Source organism: Ictidomys tridecemlineatus, chromosome 11 (assembly GCF_052094955.1).
Source record: "Ictidomys tridecemlineatus isolate mIctTri1 chromosome 11, mIctTri1.hap1, whole genome shotgun sequence".
In the NCBI taxonomy this organism is placed as follows: domain Eukaryota; kingdom Metazoa; phylum Chordata; class Mammalia; order Rodentia; family Sciuridae; genus Ictidomys; species Ictidomys tridecemlineatus.
In genome coordinates this window covers 21594851-21614028 of record NC_135487.1, presented here as the reverse complement: position 1 = coordinate 21614028, position 19178 = coordinate 21594851, and the positions used below count along the sequence as shown (strand labels likewise).

The following is a 19178-nucleotide window of genomic DNA, read 5'->3' as shown; positions in this document are numbered from 1 at the left end:
CTGACTCCTGGGAGGAGGTGGACAGAGCAGCATCCAAAGCTCCACTCCACCCCAAGATCCCAGGATTCTAAGAATTATCAGTTCAACAGTCTGAGGCGCTTGCGTGCAAAGAAGGAATCTGGGGTCCCCTGGCTGCCCCTCTCCTCCCCAAGCCTCACCTGGAGGCTCTTTGGTTTGCATTTCATGAAGGAGATGCTGAGTGTCCCTTTCACTCACATGGCAAGTATTTATAAAGTACCTGGACTCTCCAGGGCTCTTGGAGAAATGGTAGCAAAAGCAGGTCCTTCTGTGCTTTATGATCTGGCAGAGCACCAGAAGCCTGACACACCACTGACCAATAACTGATTATACCCCTCCCTCCTCCAAGCTTCTGCTCAGATCTACCCACTCTGAGAAACTGGTCCCTGCTGCCTTTCCTACCCACAGAGCAAAGACAGTCTCAAAGCTAAATGCTGTGGGGAGAGGGGGGCGGAGGGGAGCCCGCCACAGACTGCATGTATTGTGCAGTGAGGGTTAGACACACTCACTGTCTGTCTGGGGTAACTGGCATCTGTTGAGTTCCAGGAATCAAGCTCAGCACTTTACATGTACCCTCTCAGTGACCCTACCACATCCTTGTGAGGAGGGATGAATCCATTTTACCAACAAGAAAATTGAGGCTCACTCCAGGAGATGCAGTAATTTGTTAAAAGTCCACAGCTAGTAAATGGTAAAGATGGGATTCAAATTCAGGTATTTCAGGGATGGAGCCCCCACATTTAGCCACTATGTTACGCTCTTAATTGACTTATTATAAAATTCTATTTGAAATGTTTCTCTTTTTATTGACTCATTATAATTTTATATAACAGGGGGATTCATTGGTACATATTTGTACATGAACACAATATCACAGTATAACCCTTACTTAATTTTTATAGAATAAACTAAGGCCCAGAAAGGCCTAGGGGTTGACTCAAGGTCACATAGCACAGCAGGACTGACTTGAATTGGTTGGCAGCCAAAGGGATGCTTGAGTAAGGGTACAAACTATGACAACAAAGCCTTGGGAGGCCAACTCTTGCCCTGACAGATTGAGGTTCTTAGGGGTGGGACCAGGCAGGCCTAGGGGACCTCTATGCAGCCTGTACACCACCCTCACACCTTCTCTAGGAGACCTTGTTCTAAGGAACAGAGGCCCCAAAGGGTGCCTGAGAAGACCTGGCCTATATCCCACTGCCCCTCCTGTGCTTATTTTGCAATTCAGTGTCTTCTGTGCCCTGCTCTTCTGTGGCCACGGTCAGGAGAAAATGACGTTTTATTCTTTGCCTTCTGGGAATTTATGTCTGGCGAGGAGACAGTTGGCTGTGCTGCAGGTCCTGGTGTGGGACAGCAGGAGCATTCCCTAGGTGCCAGCACCAGGAAGGGGGCTTTCCCTTTGTCACCATCTCCTTTAATCCCTCAGCAACCCTAAGTGTCAGATAACTGTTAGAAGAAGAGAAATGACATCCCCAAGTGACAGGGTGAGCAAGAACAGGAGTTGGGATCTGAACCCAGGTACCAGGGTCTACCACTGTGCCTGCTGTGGGTTTCTCAAATGTGCTCCTGGGGCCAGCATCACTTGGGAACTTTGTAGAAAAGTGAACTCTACAAAACCAGAAGCTCTGGAAGGTTCATGAGGCCAATTGGGCTGGGAACTTGCTCAGTGGTTACTTGCCTACCATGCACAAAGCCCTGGGTTCAATCCCCGACACTGCAAAAATAATAAAAATAATAAAAGCTGCATTCAGAAGCCCCAGGGATGGGGCCCGACCCTCCATGTGTACGAAGTCCTCCCAGTGTAGGAACTACGCCCCTACCTATAGTACTTGGGAGTCTGTGGGTGACCTGGTTGCTTGAGATCACAAGCCACGGAATGAGGCAGAACTGAGTTCAGATCTCAGCTCCCAGCCCCCAACACTGAGACTCTGATCTTGAATCCTGGCCTTCCTGATGAAGTGGAGGCCACAGTGGCATCTTACCTCCTAGGATTGTTGTGGGTTAAATGAGATGGTGAATCTCATCAGACAGAAAGCGTGGCCCAGAGGGGAAGGATTCACCCAGGCACCTTTGTGGGCTCTTTCCCAGACAGTACTCTGTGGACCTGTTCCCAAGTGACCAGTTCAAATCCAGGCTCTATCTGTGTCCTCTGTGTGACCTTGAGCTGTTTCTTCCTTCCCTGTTTCCTCACCCTCAGAGTGGGGATGGCAATAGTGCCTGGGCCTCCCGTGGTTGTCATGAGACTGAATTGAGTGTCTTCATGAATGGTGCCAGCCGGCATTCAGAAGGGCTCCACAAATGCTCGCTGCTGTTATTAAAGGCAGAGCCAAGATCAAACTCGGTGTCCTGAGTCTTCTAATGACTCCCACCCCTGGTCAGAGTATGATTAAGAGTTTAAAGGAGGACACGGAATGTGGGATTCTGCAGAGCCGGAGCTTCCTCTGGGAGCAGTGCAGGGCTTCTTTGCCTTGGAAATACTGACATTGGAGCCAGCAATTCTTCATTGAGAGAGGACTTTCCTGTACTTGGTAGGATGTCTGCATCCTGGCCTCCACCCTCAGATGCCAGCACCTCTCTCCTCCTCTGTTGTGGCAATCAATAATGTCTCCCGACACTGTCCAGTATCTCCTGGGTTGGGGGGAGTATCGCCTCCCTGTGGAGCACCACAGGGGTGGAGTGAGCAGGTGCCCTGCTTTCAGGTGCTTTTAACACCAGGCAAGGTGGATCAAGCTGGGATCCTACAGGGTCAGAGGCCCAGGCTTACACAGTGGGTAAAGGGAAGACTCTTGTGCCTGCCACTTCTCCATAGTCCATAGTCTCTCAGAACAGGTGGCAGAGCCCAGAGGATAACTGAGGTGGGACCCATGATAACTGGAGTGTCGCCCTCCCCTAGCCTCTCCCCGCCCTGGCCATGGCCATGTCCACATCCACGCCCAATAGTGTCTGGCTTCACCTCTCCAGCTGCTCTAGGGTGGTCAAACCTAGCAGGTGCCTAGTAACATGAATGACTTGAAGTAAAATGTGGTAACTGGGCCAGGGTGATGGATGACCATCGCTAGGGCTCAGGGTGTCTGTGAGGGGCTTGCCATGGCCCTATAGGGCAGATGGGGCATAAGCAGGGTGGAGCGCTGGCCCTCCCACTAGGACCATAAAGCTGCCAGCCAGAGAAGAAAGATGGGTCTCCCTGCCACAGGAACGCGGACAGCTGTGGAGACGTGGTGGCAGTGCTGATTTAGGGCAAGGAGCACGGGAATGAGAGAGAGAGAGAGAGAGAGAGAGAGAGAGAGAGAAATACAGGGCCAGAAAGATGGAGCCCTAAACAGAAACAGAGACATGGGAAGACAGAGATAGGGAGAGATACCACTGAGAGAAGAGTCAGGGTAGAGCTAGATACAAAAGCATAGAGATGGCGGCATGGAAATCAGACATAGAGACAAAGACAGAGACACAGACACAGAAAGTGAAAAAGACAGAGACAGAGAACAGAGACCTAAAGAGACAGAGATACAGAGTTGGCATCCTGGAGCAGAGGGAAACGGGTGTCTGGGTGGGTTCCAGGATCAGTAGGGCAGTAGTAATGGTGGCCAGGGTCACTCAGAAGGAACACACACACACACACACACACACACACACACATACACACACACACATACACACACACACCAGAGCTGTGCAGGGTTTCCACCAGAGCCATGTGGTAGGCAGTGACGGGGGCCTGGAGGTCAGGGAAGACCACTCTGAGGAGCTGGCTGAGGAGGGGAGCCCTGGACAGCAAGGAGCCAGCCTGGCAAAGATTGGGGGTCCAACCTAGGTAGAGGGAAAAGCAGGATCAAAAACCCTGAGGCAAAAACAATGTGGTACATTCAGGGCTGAGAAAGGAAGTGGGGGTGGGGTGGGGGAGGCACAGCTTTTGGGGAAAGGTGGTCAATGGGAAGGCAGAGGCCAGATCATGAGGTCTTGGTGAGGCTGAAGGAAAGGTCTGGGGTTTTATTCTGTGTATACTGAGACCTGGAAACCCCATAGGTGGAGGTCAGGGAGTGTCTCCCTGGCTGCAGGGCAGGTGCAGAGCCGTGGTCCCCGGCAGTGGGCAGAACAGTTGGGAGCCCCTGCAGTGGGCTGCATCAAAGATGCTGGTGACTCCAGCCAGGGTGGTAGCAGCGGAGGTAGGGAGGAGTGCTCGGATGCGTCCTGTGTTTTGGGGTAGAAGTGACAAGATTGGATGGGACTGTTGGGGGAAGGAAGGAGCCAGGCTTAGGTTTTCAGCCTGCGCATCCAAATGAATTACGGTGATACTTACCAGGATGAGGAACCAGGGAGGGACAGATCCATAGAGAGCAATCCATCATGTGTGACACGTCTGTGTGCGCACCCGTGTGCACCTATGCCAAATCCTAAGTGTGTGTGTGTATGCTTGGAGGCCTAGGACCACTGCAGGCCAAGGGCTTGTGGGCCACCTCTGCTTGGATGTATGGGGGCTCCTGGGTCTATCCTGGGACCAGGCCCTACTGGGCTCTTTACTCTCCCCACTGCCCCAGGGTCTGCTGCTGCCAGATGGGGATTCCCAGAGGCCGGTGGGAGTACTTGGGGGGGGCCCTGAGCATTGCCAACATCTGGGCACAGGAGGCCCAGGAGTTCTACCCGGCAGCGTCAGGCAGGCTCCAGGGCAGCTGGTGGCGATTAGCAGCGTTGATTATCTTGTTGCGGTGCCATCTGGGGTGAGGGCACTGAGCCTGGCCCCACGGGATACCCCACTTGCTGACTTTCTGGGACTGAATGCATGTAAATGTGTCCACATCGATACATGGACTTACATACACACGTCAGTGTGTGCATGACTGGTGTTCTTGTGGGGACAGAGTCCATGTTGCCAACTGTGTCTGTGTGCACATGTTTTTATATACCACAGGTGTGCAGGGGTCTCTGCTTGCACAGCTGAGTAATTATGCCTGCAGGTAAAATTCTATGTGTATGTGTGCACACGTCTATGTGTACACACGTAGCTGTGTCTGCACATTCAAACACACGCAGTGCTGTATGCATACATTCTGAGAATGAAATGCCTGTCTATGTTTGGATTTGTCCAGGGGTATATTTCTGTGAGGTCCCCTGGTTCCTACCTATGTCCTTGTGTATCTGTTTAGGAGGGCATATGTTGTGCATGTGCACACCTATGTGTGAACATGAGTTCTATGGATGCATGTGGAGTGTGCAACCCAAGTGCTGCGAGAGAATGCATCTGGCTGTGTGCACATGGTCAGGGTGAGGAAGGCACGTGGCACATTTTTACATTGCGCTTATGATCCAAGCAGAGGGTGTGTCCCAGGCTTGGCTGTTGTGAGTGCACTTGGGGTGTTATGGGAAGGCATCTGGACTCCCCCTTCTCAGGTTCCTGGGTCCCTGGCTCTGGCTGCTCTGGCCCAGACACCCACTGCTTGGGGCATGAGCAGGGTAGGGGTGGGAGTGGCCAGGATGACACAGGATGGTGTTCAGGCTCAGGGATGGTGGTCTCTGCTGCACCACGGACTAGCTGCATGATCCTGGGCTAGTTACATTGTTCCTCTGCTTCCATTCTCCAACAGCAAGATGGGGTTGAGCATAGACTTCTGCCTCACAGAGTTGCTGTAAAGATGAAGGGCAGATGTGGGATTGTTCAAACAGCCTGGCCCATACATTTTCCCCAGTTCTCCCAAGTGCCCAGCCCTGGGCAGTACTGCTGGGACTGTGCCTGCCCACTCCTCAAGCCAGAGCCTCAGAAAGTCCCACCCCCTGCACTTCCTGCCTGCTGAGCTCAGCACTTCCCAGGCCCCACCACTGTCACCGCCACATCTGGGCCCAGCTCCTCACAGGGACCACAGTGGGGCGCCTCTGTGGCCTGAGGTAGTTGGGGTTTCCACTGACTCAGCGCCTCTGAGTCTGGAGGCGGGAAATCCCAGGCCTGGTCTCCCCCTGCCTGGGTTAGACCGAGCCACAGGCCTGTGGCTACACGCTGCTGCTTCAACAGGAAGCCCACTCCCCAAATCAAGGCCCTCCAGTTGCTCCCTGCCCAGCCCCACATCATTCCTTACCACTCCTGGGCTTCCTGAACCCATTTCTCTGAGGCCCCTCGATCTTGGTGCCAAGAAAGTTGTTGGCTGCCCCTTGGGGGAGACCCTTCTGCACATGGGCTCACCTTAGTCCATCTCCCCTGCTTCTCCCTCCTCAGAAGTCTCATCTTTCATCCAACCTCAATTCCTTTTGCTTCCTTAGAACCTGGATATAAAGCAACCACCCCACCCCCACCATCCTCTGCCAAGGATCACAATAATAATGAAAACAGCAGCAAATATTTCTCCCTTATGTGACAGACCATGTCTAAGTGCTTTCACAGACTAACTCATTTCCTTTAACCAAGGTAAATGAGGCAGATACTATGGTGACCCCATCTCACAGACGGGCAAGTGGAGTCCAGTGCATTTGAAGCCACAAACCACAGCAGAGGGCAGGGATGTGAGCTCTCCTCCTCTGGACTGAGAAGGAACAGGGCATTCCTCAGTTTCCCTTCTCTGCGAATGAGGCCAGAGCAGAAGGGGTTAATTTAACACAGGGTTGGGGGGCTGGGGAATCCTCTGTCCCGCTCCAGTGCGGACAGACAGACGGACAGACTGGGAATGTTAGGCCGAGGAACTGGAAAAAACTGACCACAGAAGCCTGCGCAGCAGCCACGTCACGGGTTCCAAGATCTTGGGAGGAGGGTCTCCGCCCCCCAGCCTTCGGCCGGCGGGGAAGAGGAAGGGGGGCCCAGAGGCCCCCAACTCCAGGCCTGGCTCTTCAGGCGCTGGGCCTCCCGCCGCCCGCAGGAGCCCCCTCCAGGGCAGCTCTGGGCACGCAGGTCCCGGCTCGCTCGCTCACCTGGCGGGGAAGCGGGAGGGGCGCGCCCGGGCGCTCGGCCAGGCCGGGAGGGAGCGGGTGCGCGTCCGACCGCGGCCAGCAGCCGCTGCCGCCGCCGCCCCTCCCGCCTCCCTCCTCCTTGGGCCCGGCGGGCTGGCCCAGCTGGGAAGCATTAGCCGCGCTGGCAGGTCCCCAGCCCCTGGAACCGCCCCTCTTCCCCCACCCGAGTGGCCGGCAGTCCCGGCAGGCGTGTGCCGGCTGCACTCAGCCCGGAGAGCTGGGGCGCCGGGAAGCTGGGGACCGGCCCTGCAGGGAGAGATCGAGGAACCCCAGGTGGCTGGTGGAACCCGGCCCCTGATTCCCCCAGCCCGCTGCCCTGAGGCTGCCTGGATCGCTCAGCGAGGTGAGGGCATACCCGGCCACCGGCCACTGGTAAGTGGGCATGGACTGGGCTGCCTCTCTGCTCTGGGCTCAAAGGCCCTTTCTGCCCCTGACTTGCTGTGTGTCCTGGGGCAAGTGGCATCCCCTCGCTGAGCTTCAGTCCTCTTTGCTAGGTAGGAATGAGCTCTAATCTCTATTCTGGTTCTACTTTCCCTGCCCACAAATCTGTCCCTCTGTGTTGAGGTGGACATTTCCTTGAAAGCCTGTCTCCTTCCATGCCTGCTCCCTGTAGCTCTCCAGTCAGACTAGGGCTTGGAGTGGAGGTCAGAGATTGGGAGCCAGAAGAGGACAGGAACACATCCACATTCACGCCTCCACATGTACCCACATGCCACCCACAGTTGGCAGCTCTACCATTGGCTGGCAGAAGCGGAAGGCCAGAATGGGGCTTGAGAGGTGGGATGTGCACACCGGTAGGGGCCTGAAAGAATAGAGTGAGGGCACACTTCTGTCCTAAGGAGAAGGGACAGGAGCCTGCCTCCAAATATTTTGGAACAAGGGGTCCCTTCTATTCTCATTTCCTATCCAGGACCAAGGGAGGGAAAGTAGGATTCCAATGGAAGGAATGAGGTCAAACTTGCATAAGAACTTCCCAACAGGAAGGCCTACTGGAGGGGTGGTCAGAGGCTGGCTGTGTGCATGTGTACATATGCAAATTGGGATGTCTGGGTTTATCAGGTGTCACACACGTGAGCATACCTGTGTGCAGGTAGGCTTGTATGCACTCACCCGTACCACGTGTGTGTCTGTGCTTGTGCATCTGCATGCGTTGAGCTGACACACACTTGGCTCTGTGCTCATGAGCTGCCTGTCCTGGGGGAGGCCGAATGATGTATAGCTTTGAGGGCTGCTTGCTGAGCCTGCATTGATTTATCTGGGCCCATCCATCAGGGTTTAATAAAACTAAAAGACGAGCATCCATCAGCAGGGGAGGTTGGCACCAAGGTCCGGAGCCCTGGCGACCTGCTCTACCGCCTACTGTACCCGTGGGGGAAGTTTCCTTGGCCCACACACAGCCCTGGAATACCTGCCAGGAGACTCATCCCAGTCTCTAGCCCCTGACCTTGTGGGTGCCTGGCAGGGCTGCGTGTGCTGAGCCCGGAACTGGAGTTAGGCAGGTACCGGGCTGCTCTCTGCCAGCGCGGTGCTCCAATACCGAATTGCTTCTCACTGTTTTGATAAATAGCTTTTACCTCAAGTTCCATCACTATCCTAACTTTCCTGGCCTCCTAGAACCTTTCTAGAGCTCTCTCAATCCAGAAAACTACCAATCCCCTTTAACTGGCACAGCCAGAGGTTGCCAGGGCTTGGTTTTAGTGCTCTGGCCAGTATTCTGCTCTGGCTGGCCAGTGTTCGTGCCATACCGGTGGTTAAATATTTTGATTATCATCCTTTCCCAGATGCTCACCCCAAGCTGTGGTTGGGCTCCTGAGAGAGACTGATGCCTGGCTAGACTTCTTGCCACCCCAATTCCAGAGCCAGGGCACCGGGGGCTGTCAGGATTCCCCCCCCCCGCCCCGTGTGGAGTTATTCTATGGGAATTCAGGACCTTGCCTTCCTGGTCTCTGTGGTTTTCAGGTGCTGTGGCTGTGGCTGACCCCTCTGGACCAGGATGTGGGTATCCTGGGCTCCTGGTCTGTGGCTGCTCAATCTCTGGGCCACCTTCAGCCATGGGGCAAATACAGGTGAGCTAACACAGGAGGACTGGGGTACCACAGGTCTGCAACTGGCTCCCTGAGGTGCGGGGGCCCTTTGCACATACGTGATCATGTATGTACTGGTCACGTGGGCATTCATGGGAAAGTCTAGGGGCTGGGCTTAGGATGGCCTGAAGCGTTGGCAGACTCAAGCCTGGAGAGTGAGCTGGAGAGTGTGTGTGCGTGTGTTTCTGTGTATGCTTCTGTCCCTGAGCACCTCTGTGTTTGCATCTTGGAGTGGCTCTCCGTGTATACACAGTCCTGGGCCTCTGGGGGGAGAACAGCCCCCTCTCCAGTACATAAACCCATCTTTGCGTGCCTAACTGGGGCCAGGGGGGTGGGGCGGAGCTAGCGCTGTGTTCTCCTGCAGAGAGCAGCTGCAGCATCCTGAAAGTGCCTCTGCTCCTTCTCATGGTGGAGAATTCATGCTCCAGCCCCGTGCTCCTCCTCCACCCCAACCTGGGTCTCCCACAAAGGGCTGCCCAGAAGTAAAGTCTGCCCCAGACTCTGGATAGAGTAGAGGGGGGGCACTTTCGAGGGTTCAAAGCCAGGGGAATTTGACGTGGCCAACTGCCCAGCCCTGCTGGGTGCCCTCTGGGCTTGGTGGCTGCACTGCCTAGCCAGGCGGGAGCAGAACTCCTAGAGCCCAAATCCAGCCAGCCAAGGGGATAGAAAAACCAAGGTGTGGAAGCAGAATAAAAGGGGTTGTGCAGCGGGGTAGGTGTGGCTGCCAATCCCGTGTGCTCTGTGCGTGTGCGTGCGTGAGAGAGGGCATGTGCGCGCCCACACGTGTGTTTCTGCATATGTGTACGGAGTTGTGCTCTCCTCTCCTTTACTAGGTCCCCTGGGGGGCTGGGGCAGAAAGTTTCAACATCTGTAAGGAATCTGGGCCCATTGCCAAGGGGTGAGTCACCCATGGCTGCTGCGATGCTGAAGACAGTGATGGTCTTTCTGTCCAGACCTGGGGGAGGGAGACGCCGGTGGGGTCACCATGCCCAGGAACACAGGATACCAGGGGGTCGCCGGCTTCTGGGAGCTGACTTTACTGTCTTGCCCCAGCTTCCCCACCTACCTTGATGGTAAGGCCCCTTTGATTCTAGCCTCTATGTCTCTGACATAGCACCTCCTCAGTACTCTGCCCAGAGACAGGGATCATGGCCGCCTGCCTTTCCCTTCAGAGCTTTGGAGACTTGCATTAAATTATCCCCTTCTTCTGGAGCCTTTACCCACTTAGTGTTCCCTGCCTGGGACCCGAGGCCCTGGTGGTGCTCTTGAGCTTGTGGTCCTCTGCAGCCCTCTGTCTCTTCTCTCTGTTTTACTAGATGGTTATCTAGGTGAAAAGTCATTCTGTTAGCTGGGACTTGTGTCTGGCCTGCTTGTCTGCTTTGGATGTGGGAAGCAGAACCCCACCCATTACAGAGAACACGTGTGCCAGCTGCACATGGCATCCTCAGTGGCAATAGTGTCCACAACTCACAAATGTGCAGATGAACACATGCACTCTTATACAACATGGAGTGTGCGCACACTTGACCCTTCCTCACCCTGAGGTGCTCCTCTGCTCCCGCCTGGTGTATATCGTGGAGGGAGTTCATGGATATCCCTGGCTCCCCACTCCACCTGTGCTCTGGGGCTCCCCAGAGTTTCTTTTCTCCCCTAACTTGCTGCCTTACCCTGATGGGGTGGGGGGTGCTGGGAGGTTCAGGTTCCTGGAGTTCTGGTCCTGTGGTCAGTGGCCTTGGGCTGGGCCTCAGTCTTCCCAGCTGGACACTGGGCTCCTCCTGGGCAGCCAGGGTCGGAGTGTGAGTATGGCCTCGAGGCAGGACCAGGCTAAAGGTCCAGAAAGAGGTCTCTAAACTTGTCCCTTCCCAGGTTCTCCAGAGCCCAGCTGGCCCGTACCCCATCCTGAGTCCCCCTAAAGCCCTTTGGTCCCTTCTCTTCCAGGTGAGCAATGTCCACCTTCACAGCAGGAGGGACTCAAGCTGGAGCACAGTAGTGACCTGTCAGCCAACGTGACTGGTGAGTGTCCCTCTCATCCCACTCTCCCCCTCCGCCGTCTTCCTGGAGTGGACTGTGCCCTCTTCACCTGCCCACTGAGCTCTTCCTCCCGTGTCTCCCCTGAAGGCTTCAACCTCATCCGCCGGCTCAACCTCATGAAGACCTCTGCCATCAAGAAGATCCGCAACCCCAAGGGGCCTCTCATCCTGCGGCTGGGGGCAGCCCCACTGACCCAGCCCATGCGGTAAAAGCATCAGTGTGACCACGGGGAATCGATACTGACCTCAGCCACACCCCAGCCACTCAATGTGGGGCCTGAGCCCAGGGGCCTTTCTGGGGGTCATGTCATCCAGGAATCAACCTGATCTCCACCTCTGGGGCTTGCAGGGTGGGCTGCAAGGGGGCGCCTGGTCGACCTACCTCCATCTCTGGCTAGCAGTGGGTGGGACCAGGTCTGCAACCCTTGGGCATCATGAGAACACCAAGATGGTGGCAGGAATCTCTCAAATGTCTTTGCAAATCTGTGTGTGTGTGTGTGTGTGTGTGTGTGCACGTGTGTGTGCCTGTGTGTTGTGTGAAGTCCAAATTCCCACCAGTCTCTGGGTGTTCTGGCCCCTGCTTACCTCCAGCTCCATTCCCCAGATGCTCCTCCCTCTTTCTTGCTGCGCTGGTCACGCTGAGCCCTCTCCATGTTCTTTTGTTTCATTTTGGTTTTGGCATCTCTCCTTCCACCCCTGGCCCAAATCTTCACCCCAGGGCGTCCTGGATTCCCCAGAAGCCCTCACTCAAATCATAGTGGAGTGAAATATCATTTTCTGGGGATTCTTTGTGTGTGTCCATCCTCCCCTCCCCACCTCCCACCACCATCAGCCTTCTCTGTCTTTTCACCACTTGTCTCCCCAGCAGCCAGTCCTGCGCCTGGCATCTAGAAGGCTCTCAGTAAATGTGCGCGGAGGGAAGGAGCGCCGTGTGCTTGGAGGTGTGTGCCTGAGTGTGTCTTGGGTGGGTTTTTCAGTCCTGAGCCTCAAGCACCCCCTGTGTTCCATCCCCAGACGAGTATTCCCTCGAGGCCTACCCGAGGAGTTTGCTCTGGTGCTGACGTTGCTGCTCAAGAAGCACACCTCCCAGAACACGTGGTATTTGTTCCAAGTGACCGATGCCGATGGGTACCCACAGGTGAGCCCAGCCCCCTCCTCCGCCCTCTTGGCTCCTTGGGGCGTCAGGGTAGAGCCAATCCAGAACAGCTTTTAGCCCAGTGTGTGACTCCTGGGGCTTTCCTGCTTCCCCCCACCCGCACCAGAGTCCACCCTATTCATTTAGGATGTATGGCTCCGTTTCCCCCACCCCGTGAAATAAACTTGAGGACCCTTGGCTTTGCTGTACGGTGGTTCTAGGACTCTGAACCTTTAGCCTGCCCCTTTTCCGATTCTGCACAGATTTCCCTAGAAGTCAACAGCCAAGAGCGGAGTCTGGAACTCCGGGCTCAGGGTCAAGACGGCGACTTTGTATCCTGCATCTTCCCAGTGCCACAGCTCTTTGACCTGCGTTGGCACAAGCTGATGCTGAGCGTGGCTGGACGCGTGGCCTCTGTCCATGTGGATTGCATCTCAGCCTCCTCCCAGCCTCTGGGGCCCCGGCGACCCATGCGACCTGTGGGCCACGTATTTCTGGGCTTGGATGCTGAGCAGGGCAAACCCGTCTCAGTGAGTGCTGGGTTGGGCCCTGGCTTCTTCCACCTTCTGGGACCCTGAGTGAGCGCCCTGGAGTCTGTATCTGGCCAGGTCCTGCCCTTGCTCAAAATCTTCCCTGGTTCCCCCAGGACCTCCAGATGCAGCCTAGCGTGGCATGCAAGCCCTTGGCGTCCTGGTTTCTGCAAGGGTCCCCGGCACCATCTTCCTTTACATCTCTCCATGCAGCTCTGCTCTGGTCCACTTCCTCCCCGTCACCCAGCTCACCTAGTGCTTTGCCACCTCCAGTGCCTTTGCCTGCGCAGGGACCTCTGCTGGCACGACTTCCCTTACAGACCGTCCTCTGCTGAGCCGGCACAGCTTGCATGGACCTCCTCTTGCCTGTCACTCTGAGCCTCCTCTCCTTCTCTCCTGTACGTGCAGCTTTGTTTTGCTTTTGGTGACAGCTCTATTTTTGATGGTCTCCCAGGCCAGACTGGACTCACACTGAGGTCATATTGTGGGGGGGACATCTTTGTGCCTCATGGGGGAGCATGCAGGACCCAGAACTAGTTGATAAAAGAAAAGGAAATTAACTTGTGTATTCCCTGCAGTTTGATTTGCAGCAGGCCCACATCTACTGTGACCCGGAGCTCGTGCTGGAGGAGGGCTGCTGTGAGATTCTGCCAGGAGGGGTGAGTGGTGGCCAGACACAGCCGCTGGGGCTGGATGCTGTCCAGGGGCACAATGGGCTGAAGATGGGGTGGGGGTCTGGAAGGGGACTTGGGGAGGTCTTCGAATGAGCCTGCCTCTGTATTGACCCCAGTCCTCCCCGTACACTGAACAGTGCCCCCTGGAGTCCTCCAAGGCCCGCCGGGACACCCAAAGCAATGAGCTCATCGAGATCAATCCACAGATGGAGGGCAAGGTCTACACTCGCTGCTTCTGCCTGGAGGAGCCTCAGAACAGCAAGGTGGGCAGGCAGGGCGGGCACCAAAGAGATGCTCCTCCCCTGACCTACTGAGGTCACCACCACAGTCAGTGAGTCACATGCCAAGCAAGGAAGGGCACTGGATGCCCTGTCCATTGTATACCACCCTGTAGGGTTCAGGGAGGCAGCCCACTGGGTGACCCTGGCCCCTTCTACCTGTTGGTATTGAGAGCTTTGCCAATCTAGCTCGGGCACTGCTCAGACCCTCACTGATGCCACTCAGACCCTCTGGTGAGGCCAGGACCCGTCTTGCTGCCCAGGTAGTTTGTCCAGAACAGGGGTACCTGGGGTCAGAGTCCTGGTTGCACTGTTTCCCCGCAGGGCTCCCTCACTCGCCCAGCACCATGGCCAGCTGCCCTGTCCACTCCCAGGTTCCTTGGAGGTGGCAGGGAAGTCTGGTTCCTCCCTCAGCCCCGCCCCCTGGCAGGGCCCTTGATTCCCATCCACCCGGGCTGCATGCCAGCCTTTGACTGCAGGAACACAGGATCCCATTGATTCCCAGCTTTATTTTCTCCGACATCACATGGGCACCAGGGTGCGGGGGGGGGGGGGAAGGGGCGCCTGTGGGGGTGGCCTCAGGAACCTGAGTAGGCCCTGATACCCTGGGAGGTGCCAGACGCCAGGCTGAGGGGGTACCTGGGGCCCACGTGCCCTCCCTAGGTGCTCCTTTCCAGCACAGGCCCAAGAACTGCCTCAGGGGGTCTCCCTTTGCTCTGTCTGTCCAGGTGGATGCACAGCTGACGGGAAGAATCAACCAGAAGGCTGACAGGGGAACGAAGGTAGAGATGGTGGGCGGGGGGAGGAGCCTGCGGTGCCCTCTGTCTGCCCTGTAGGTGTCCTGTGTAACCCCTTGGAGAAGACACCCCCACTCCTCCTGCCTGGACAGAGCCCAGGTTGCGTAGGTGCCAGCTCTGAGCAGGAAAGAGACACAGTGCCTGGCCCTCTCTAGAGAGCCCACTCCCGCTGGCTCTTGGGCAGGGGTGTTGGAAGAGTGCTTGACCTCTGAGTTCCCCGCCCATTCCCATGTTCCCCTCTTCCCAGGTCCATCAGGAGACAGCAGCCCATGAGGTAAGCCTGCCATGTGGGCTGGCCAAAGAACTCAGTTGAGGGGTATCACATGAACCTTTGGACAAGGCCTTGGGGCCCAGAGCCTGGACACTGGGGTGATAGAGGCCTATACAACCCCACATTCCCCAGAGATGCCTGGCCTGTCTGTGCACTGCCTCTTCCTGGGTTGTGGGTCAGTGGCCCTGGAGGGCGGCCTTGTCCATGGAACCCCTGATTTCTGCTCTTCACTCTGCCTTGCCATGCAGTATGACCCAGGGCCCACTGCTGTTCCACTCTGTCCCCTCATCTGGAAAACGACAAAATGGCTATGGGTCTAAGTGGGTGGGAAGCGAGGGGCAAGGCTTGTTTTTTAGGATTTCTGTCTTCATGCTGCTCTCAGATCATACCCAGGACATGTGTGATGCTCTATGGGTGTGGCATGTGCTATACGAGTGTGTGTGTGTGTGTGTGTGTGTGTGTGTGTGTGTTAGGTAGGTGTGGGGTGCAGAGGGCTGATCCCCGGGGCTCACAATTGACCTCCAGGCCTGTTCTCCCCTTTCAGTGTCCACCCTGTGTCCACGGAGTCCAAGAGAGCAACGTGAGTGAATGGAGGGTGTGCAGGATGGGGTGGGTGAGGGCTGGGCGTGGATGCGGCCTGGAGTCGGCTGGGCTGCCTCCTGGTTGAGGACAAGGGGGTCTTTGTGCATGTTCGCACTCCCTCCCTGCTGTCTCCCTGAGCTAGGCCTGACCCCACCCCCATCCCCACCAAGCCAGGGCTGCGTAGAAGATGGCCTCCTGCCCTGTGTTGGGGTCCAGGGTGGAATGGGCATGGGGTGGTGGCTGGCAGGATGGGATCAGGACTTGGCTGCTGATCCCATCTCTGCACTCCCCACAGGTCTCTGGCCTGCTCTGTTTGGAAGGCTTCACGCGTCACCTTGCAGGCCCAGGGAAGGGGCGAGCTGGCTCAGCTCACACAGCCCCCAGCCACATATTATTTCAGGGCCTGAGCAGATTTTCCTCTTCCCCTTTGGTAACTGGCTCTAGCCCAGTTCCCTTTGGGGGTCCGGAAGGACCAGGGAAAGGGGCTCTGTGTGAGCCCAGCTGGTACCCAACTGTGCCTCTTCCTGGGGCAGCATGAGTCACTGCTTTTCCATAGTTTGACATTCTGACATGTCACGCCCCACCTCCCTTCAGCGCCAAGCCCCCTGATTTTGAGGGACACATCAGGAAGCACCCTCTCTGCTGCCTTTTCCTCTTCCTATCCTGTCCTCCACCAAATCTAAGGCTGATGGTCCCCAGATGTGCAGGGGTTACCATGGCAACTGAGTGCCAGGTTATCCCAGCAACTGGGGGGTGGGGCTAGCCAAAGCCAGGCAGTTAGAGAAAGTAGATTAGACCCCTCTGAACGATCCTAGGAAACAAGCCTTGCCCCTCACTTCCCACTGACCCAGTTTTAAGGCCATGGAAATAGAGTCAGCATATCGACCGGCCTGGGAGGCAGAGAAGGGGCTGAGATTCAGGTTACAGGGTCCTGACCCTATGCTGTGTGACCCTAGCTGAATTGCTTGCCCTCTCCAGGCCCCTGGTTTCCTCCCCCTGTCCCAAGGCATAATACTCTCTTCTTTGTCCCCTCAGGTCACACTAGGTCCCTCTGGCCCCAAGGTGAGTCCTGACAGCGAACAAGGTGGTCTTCCCTTCTTTGGTGGCCCTCTCCCATCCCTTAGTGTGTAGCCCTGTGGTTGTCTGTTTATGTCAGGACTCTCAGCGGTATGAGTGTGGGGTGATTAAGTGTGTGTGTGCTGGACAGAGCAGGGACTTGTGTGTGTACAGAGATGTCAGGGCTGCCCTTCTCTGATGCCCTATTGTGCACTAGGCCTGGGGCCACACGTGGGCACTTCTATTACCTTCTTGGTCTGCTTAGCGCTTGTTCTGCAGGGTGAGTGCTCTCATTTTCCTCCAGGGGAAACAGGCCTTGCTGTGCCTATGTGTGTACGACTGGGTGTGTCAGAGCCGTGTATGTGGACATGGATATGTGCTTCTCTGGAACACATGTTTGCATGTGTGACAAGGGGTTGAGCCGAGTACCTGTGCCCAGGGGACCACAGAGCTGTGGTTGGTGGGGTGGGCGGCATCTGCCTATGCTCACGTGCGATGTGACTCCTGGAGCCAACTTCAGGGACAGTGGACTGTGTGCCAGGCTCTGTGCCACCACCTTGCCTGTAGCATCCCACTTCTTCCTTGCCACAACCCTCGAGGCAGGAGCTGGCATGAACCCCATTTTATTGATGGGGAAACGGAGGCTCAGAGAGGTGACCCGACTTGCCCTGAGTCACATGCTGGCCAGATGTGAACTCAGGCAGCCTGATCCTCAGCCATGGTGGGCTTCTCCACCCTTCGTGTGTGTGACTGTGCATGTGTGTCTGTGTACTTCTCCGGATGCACTGCATGAGCTGCACATGGGCGTGGGGGACGTGATACCCTTGCCATGAGACTATAGGTTTGCCAAATATAGCCTCTCGGGGTGGGAGGAGCATGTGGACGGTGTGTATGGAATCCATGTGCTGTGTGCACGGTGGGGGTTGTGGTGGGGCTGGATGCTGGCCATGCACATGTGTAGGGGGTGCACGTTCATGGAATGGGTGGGTGGAGGAGCCCAGGAATGGGGAGCACTTCCTGGAGGCTCCCACAGGCTCCCTCTGGTCACAGACCCCATCTGGCTTCCCCCACAGGGAGGGAAAGGTGAACGAGGCCTGCCTGGCCCATCAGGCTCCAAAGGAGAGAAGGGAGCACGGGTAGGTGCCCCAGCTGGGTCCTGGGGGCGGGACAGGATGTGAGCCATCACCCCATCCTCTCAGCATCAAGCCTGACCCAGCGGAGGCTGAGGGCAGGGTCCCTCCAGGGGTCAGCGTGTGGAGTCCTCTGTTTCCCAGGAATACCTGGGCCTTGCCTCATATAGCAGGTCTAGGGTGACTTCCCCAGAAAGCCCCAGCTCAGATCCCTGTTCCTCACCCCCAGGGCAGTGACTGTGTGCGCATCTCCCCGGACGCTCCACTTCAGGTAAGACCCGAGGTGAGGCCCACTTGGGGGCCAAGACGGGGTCAGCTTCTCTGCACCCCATCATGGCAGCCCGGGGCCCTCTCAACACCTTGTCTCCCTGTTCAGTGTGCAGAAGGCCCAAAAGGAGAGAAGGGGGAGTCAGGAGGCCTGGTGAGTGTGGGGGCAGGGGGAGGGCAGGGGCGGCGGTCAGGGCCACCATCTCCCTTCCTTCCTCATCGCTTCTCTTGTGTCCCCCTCCTTGCCTCAGGGACCCTCAGGACTCCCTGGCTCGATAGGCCAGAAGGTAACAGGCTAGATTTGGAGTGGCAGGTGGTGGGGTGGTCTGCAGGCCCTGCAGCAGCAGGAGGGAGGTGTCCAGAGTCTTCCTGGAGGATGGTGACAGTGGGCAGAGTGGGTAGTCCCCTCCCACTCCTCCCAGCCCCTGCACCTCGTGCCAACACCCACCCCCTCTAGAGGAAAATGTCACAGACTCCCTGAGTGAGTGGCCTGGCTGGTTTTGAAGCTCCTTCTGTTCTCTGCCCTCCTGTGGAAGCCATTCCGTTTCAGGGGAGGCAGAGACAGGGCTCTGGAAGGCTGTCGCCCCTCCCCCAGGTGGAGCTTCCAGGGTCTTCCAATCCTTTCCTGGTCACTTTGCCTCTTCTTTCCCCAGGGCCAGAAAGGCGAGAAGGGTGACGGAGGCCTCAAGGGCTTGCCGGGAAAGCCAGGCCGAGATGTATGTTGCTTGGGACCCTCCCCCACGACAGCCCCCAGCCTGGGATGGAAAGGCTAAAGTTTAGCCAGGACATACCCACCCCCCCCCCACCCCCGCCCTTGCTCAGCTGGGAGGACGGGGCCCAGGGAGGGGAGCAGCTGTGCTCAGGAGGCGCAGCAAGAATGGGGAAGAAGAGGCCCGGAACCCAGGCCTATAGACCCCGCCTCAGTGTCCTGAGGATGACATTTGACAACCTGGAGTGGGGCCAGGGGGCAGGCAGTGAGGATGGACCTACCGTCTCAGTGGGGAGGTGTCAGGCTGTCCTTCCACCCTGCCCTCCTCCCCACAGGGCCGGCCTGGAGAGATCTGTGTCATTGGGCCCAAGGGGCAGAAGGTGAGTGAGGGTCTGGAGGTGCAGAGGGCAGTAGGGCTGAGGTGGCCACCGTCTCACACCCACTTGTGTCTGTGCCAGGGAGACCCTGGCTTTGTTGGGCCTGAAGGTCTGGCGGGAGAGCCTGGACCCCCCGGTCTTCCTGGGCCCCCCGGGATAGGACTGCCTGGAACTCCAGTGAGTACCCTGTCGTCTCTCCTGATGTCCTTTTCTGAGACCCCCCCTCTCGCCCTGGCCACGGCTGGGGAGGGTAAGGCCTGCCCAGGGATCCTGGTTGGAAGGGGTTTAGGGTGAAAGATGTCACTGTGCCACA

General features: G+C 56.9%; 1 protein-coding gene and 1 long non-coding RNA gene across 11 annotated transcripts in view; one reads left to right on the top strand and one right to left on the bottom strand.

Annotated features, from left to right (window-relative positions):
- Positions 1-798: 798 nt before the first annotated feature.
- LOC144367983 (uncharacterized) lies at positions 799-6978 on the bottom strand. Of its 2 annotated transcripts, XR_013427677.1 has the most exons (3): positions 6697-6873; positions 4316-5637; positions 799-4206 (listed from the first exon to the last, which is right to left on the bottom strand). It is a non-coding gene; the product is annotated as an uncharacterized LOC144367983 (long non-coding RNA). The 2 variants fall into 2 exon arrangements; XR_013427676.1 differs by having other exon boundaries at positions 799-5637; positions 6697-6978.
- A 177-nt stretch (positions 6979-7155) lies between these two features.
- Positions 7156-19178, top strand: part of Col16a1 (collagen type XVI alpha 1 chain) — a 47961-nt gene continuing 35938 nt past the window's right edge. For 4 of the 9 annotated variants that reach the window (XM_078025799.1, XM_078025798.1, XM_078025797.1 and 1 more), the window contains exons 1-18: positions 10000-10102; positions 10968-11042; positions 11148-11265; positions 12074-12197; positions 12458-12724; positions 13303-13383; positions 13536-13661; positions 14405-14458; positions 14721-14747; positions 15289-15324; positions 16362-16388; positions 17456-17518; positions 17742-17783; positions 17889-17933; positions 18031-18066; positions 18433-18495; positions 18824-18868; positions 18947-19042. In XM_078025799.1, coding sequence (XP_077881925.1) covers positions 10015-10102; positions 10968-11042; positions 11148-11265; positions 12074-12197; positions 12458-12724; positions 13303-13383; positions 13536-13661; positions 14405-14458; positions 14721-14747; positions 15289-15324; positions 16362-16388; positions 17456-17518; positions 17742-17783; positions 17889-17933; positions 18031-18066; positions 18433-18495; positions 18824-18868; positions 18947-19042 — 1413 coding nt within the window. In that variant the 5' untranslated portion in view covers positions 10000-10014. Of the gene's footprint in view, positions 7318-8904; positions 9012-9999; positions 10103-10967; positions 11043-11147; positions 11266-12073; positions 12198-12457; positions 12725-12944; positions 13123-13302; positions 13384-13535; positions 13662-14404; positions 14459-14720; positions 14748-15288; positions 15325-16361; positions 16389-17455; positions 17519-17741; positions 17784-17888; positions 17934-18030; positions 18067-18432; positions 18496-18823; positions 18869-18946; positions 19043-19178 lie in introns of those variants that run through there. The other 5 variants (XM_078025802.1, XM_078025801.1, XM_078025795.1 and 2 more) reach the window with 3 other exon arrangements.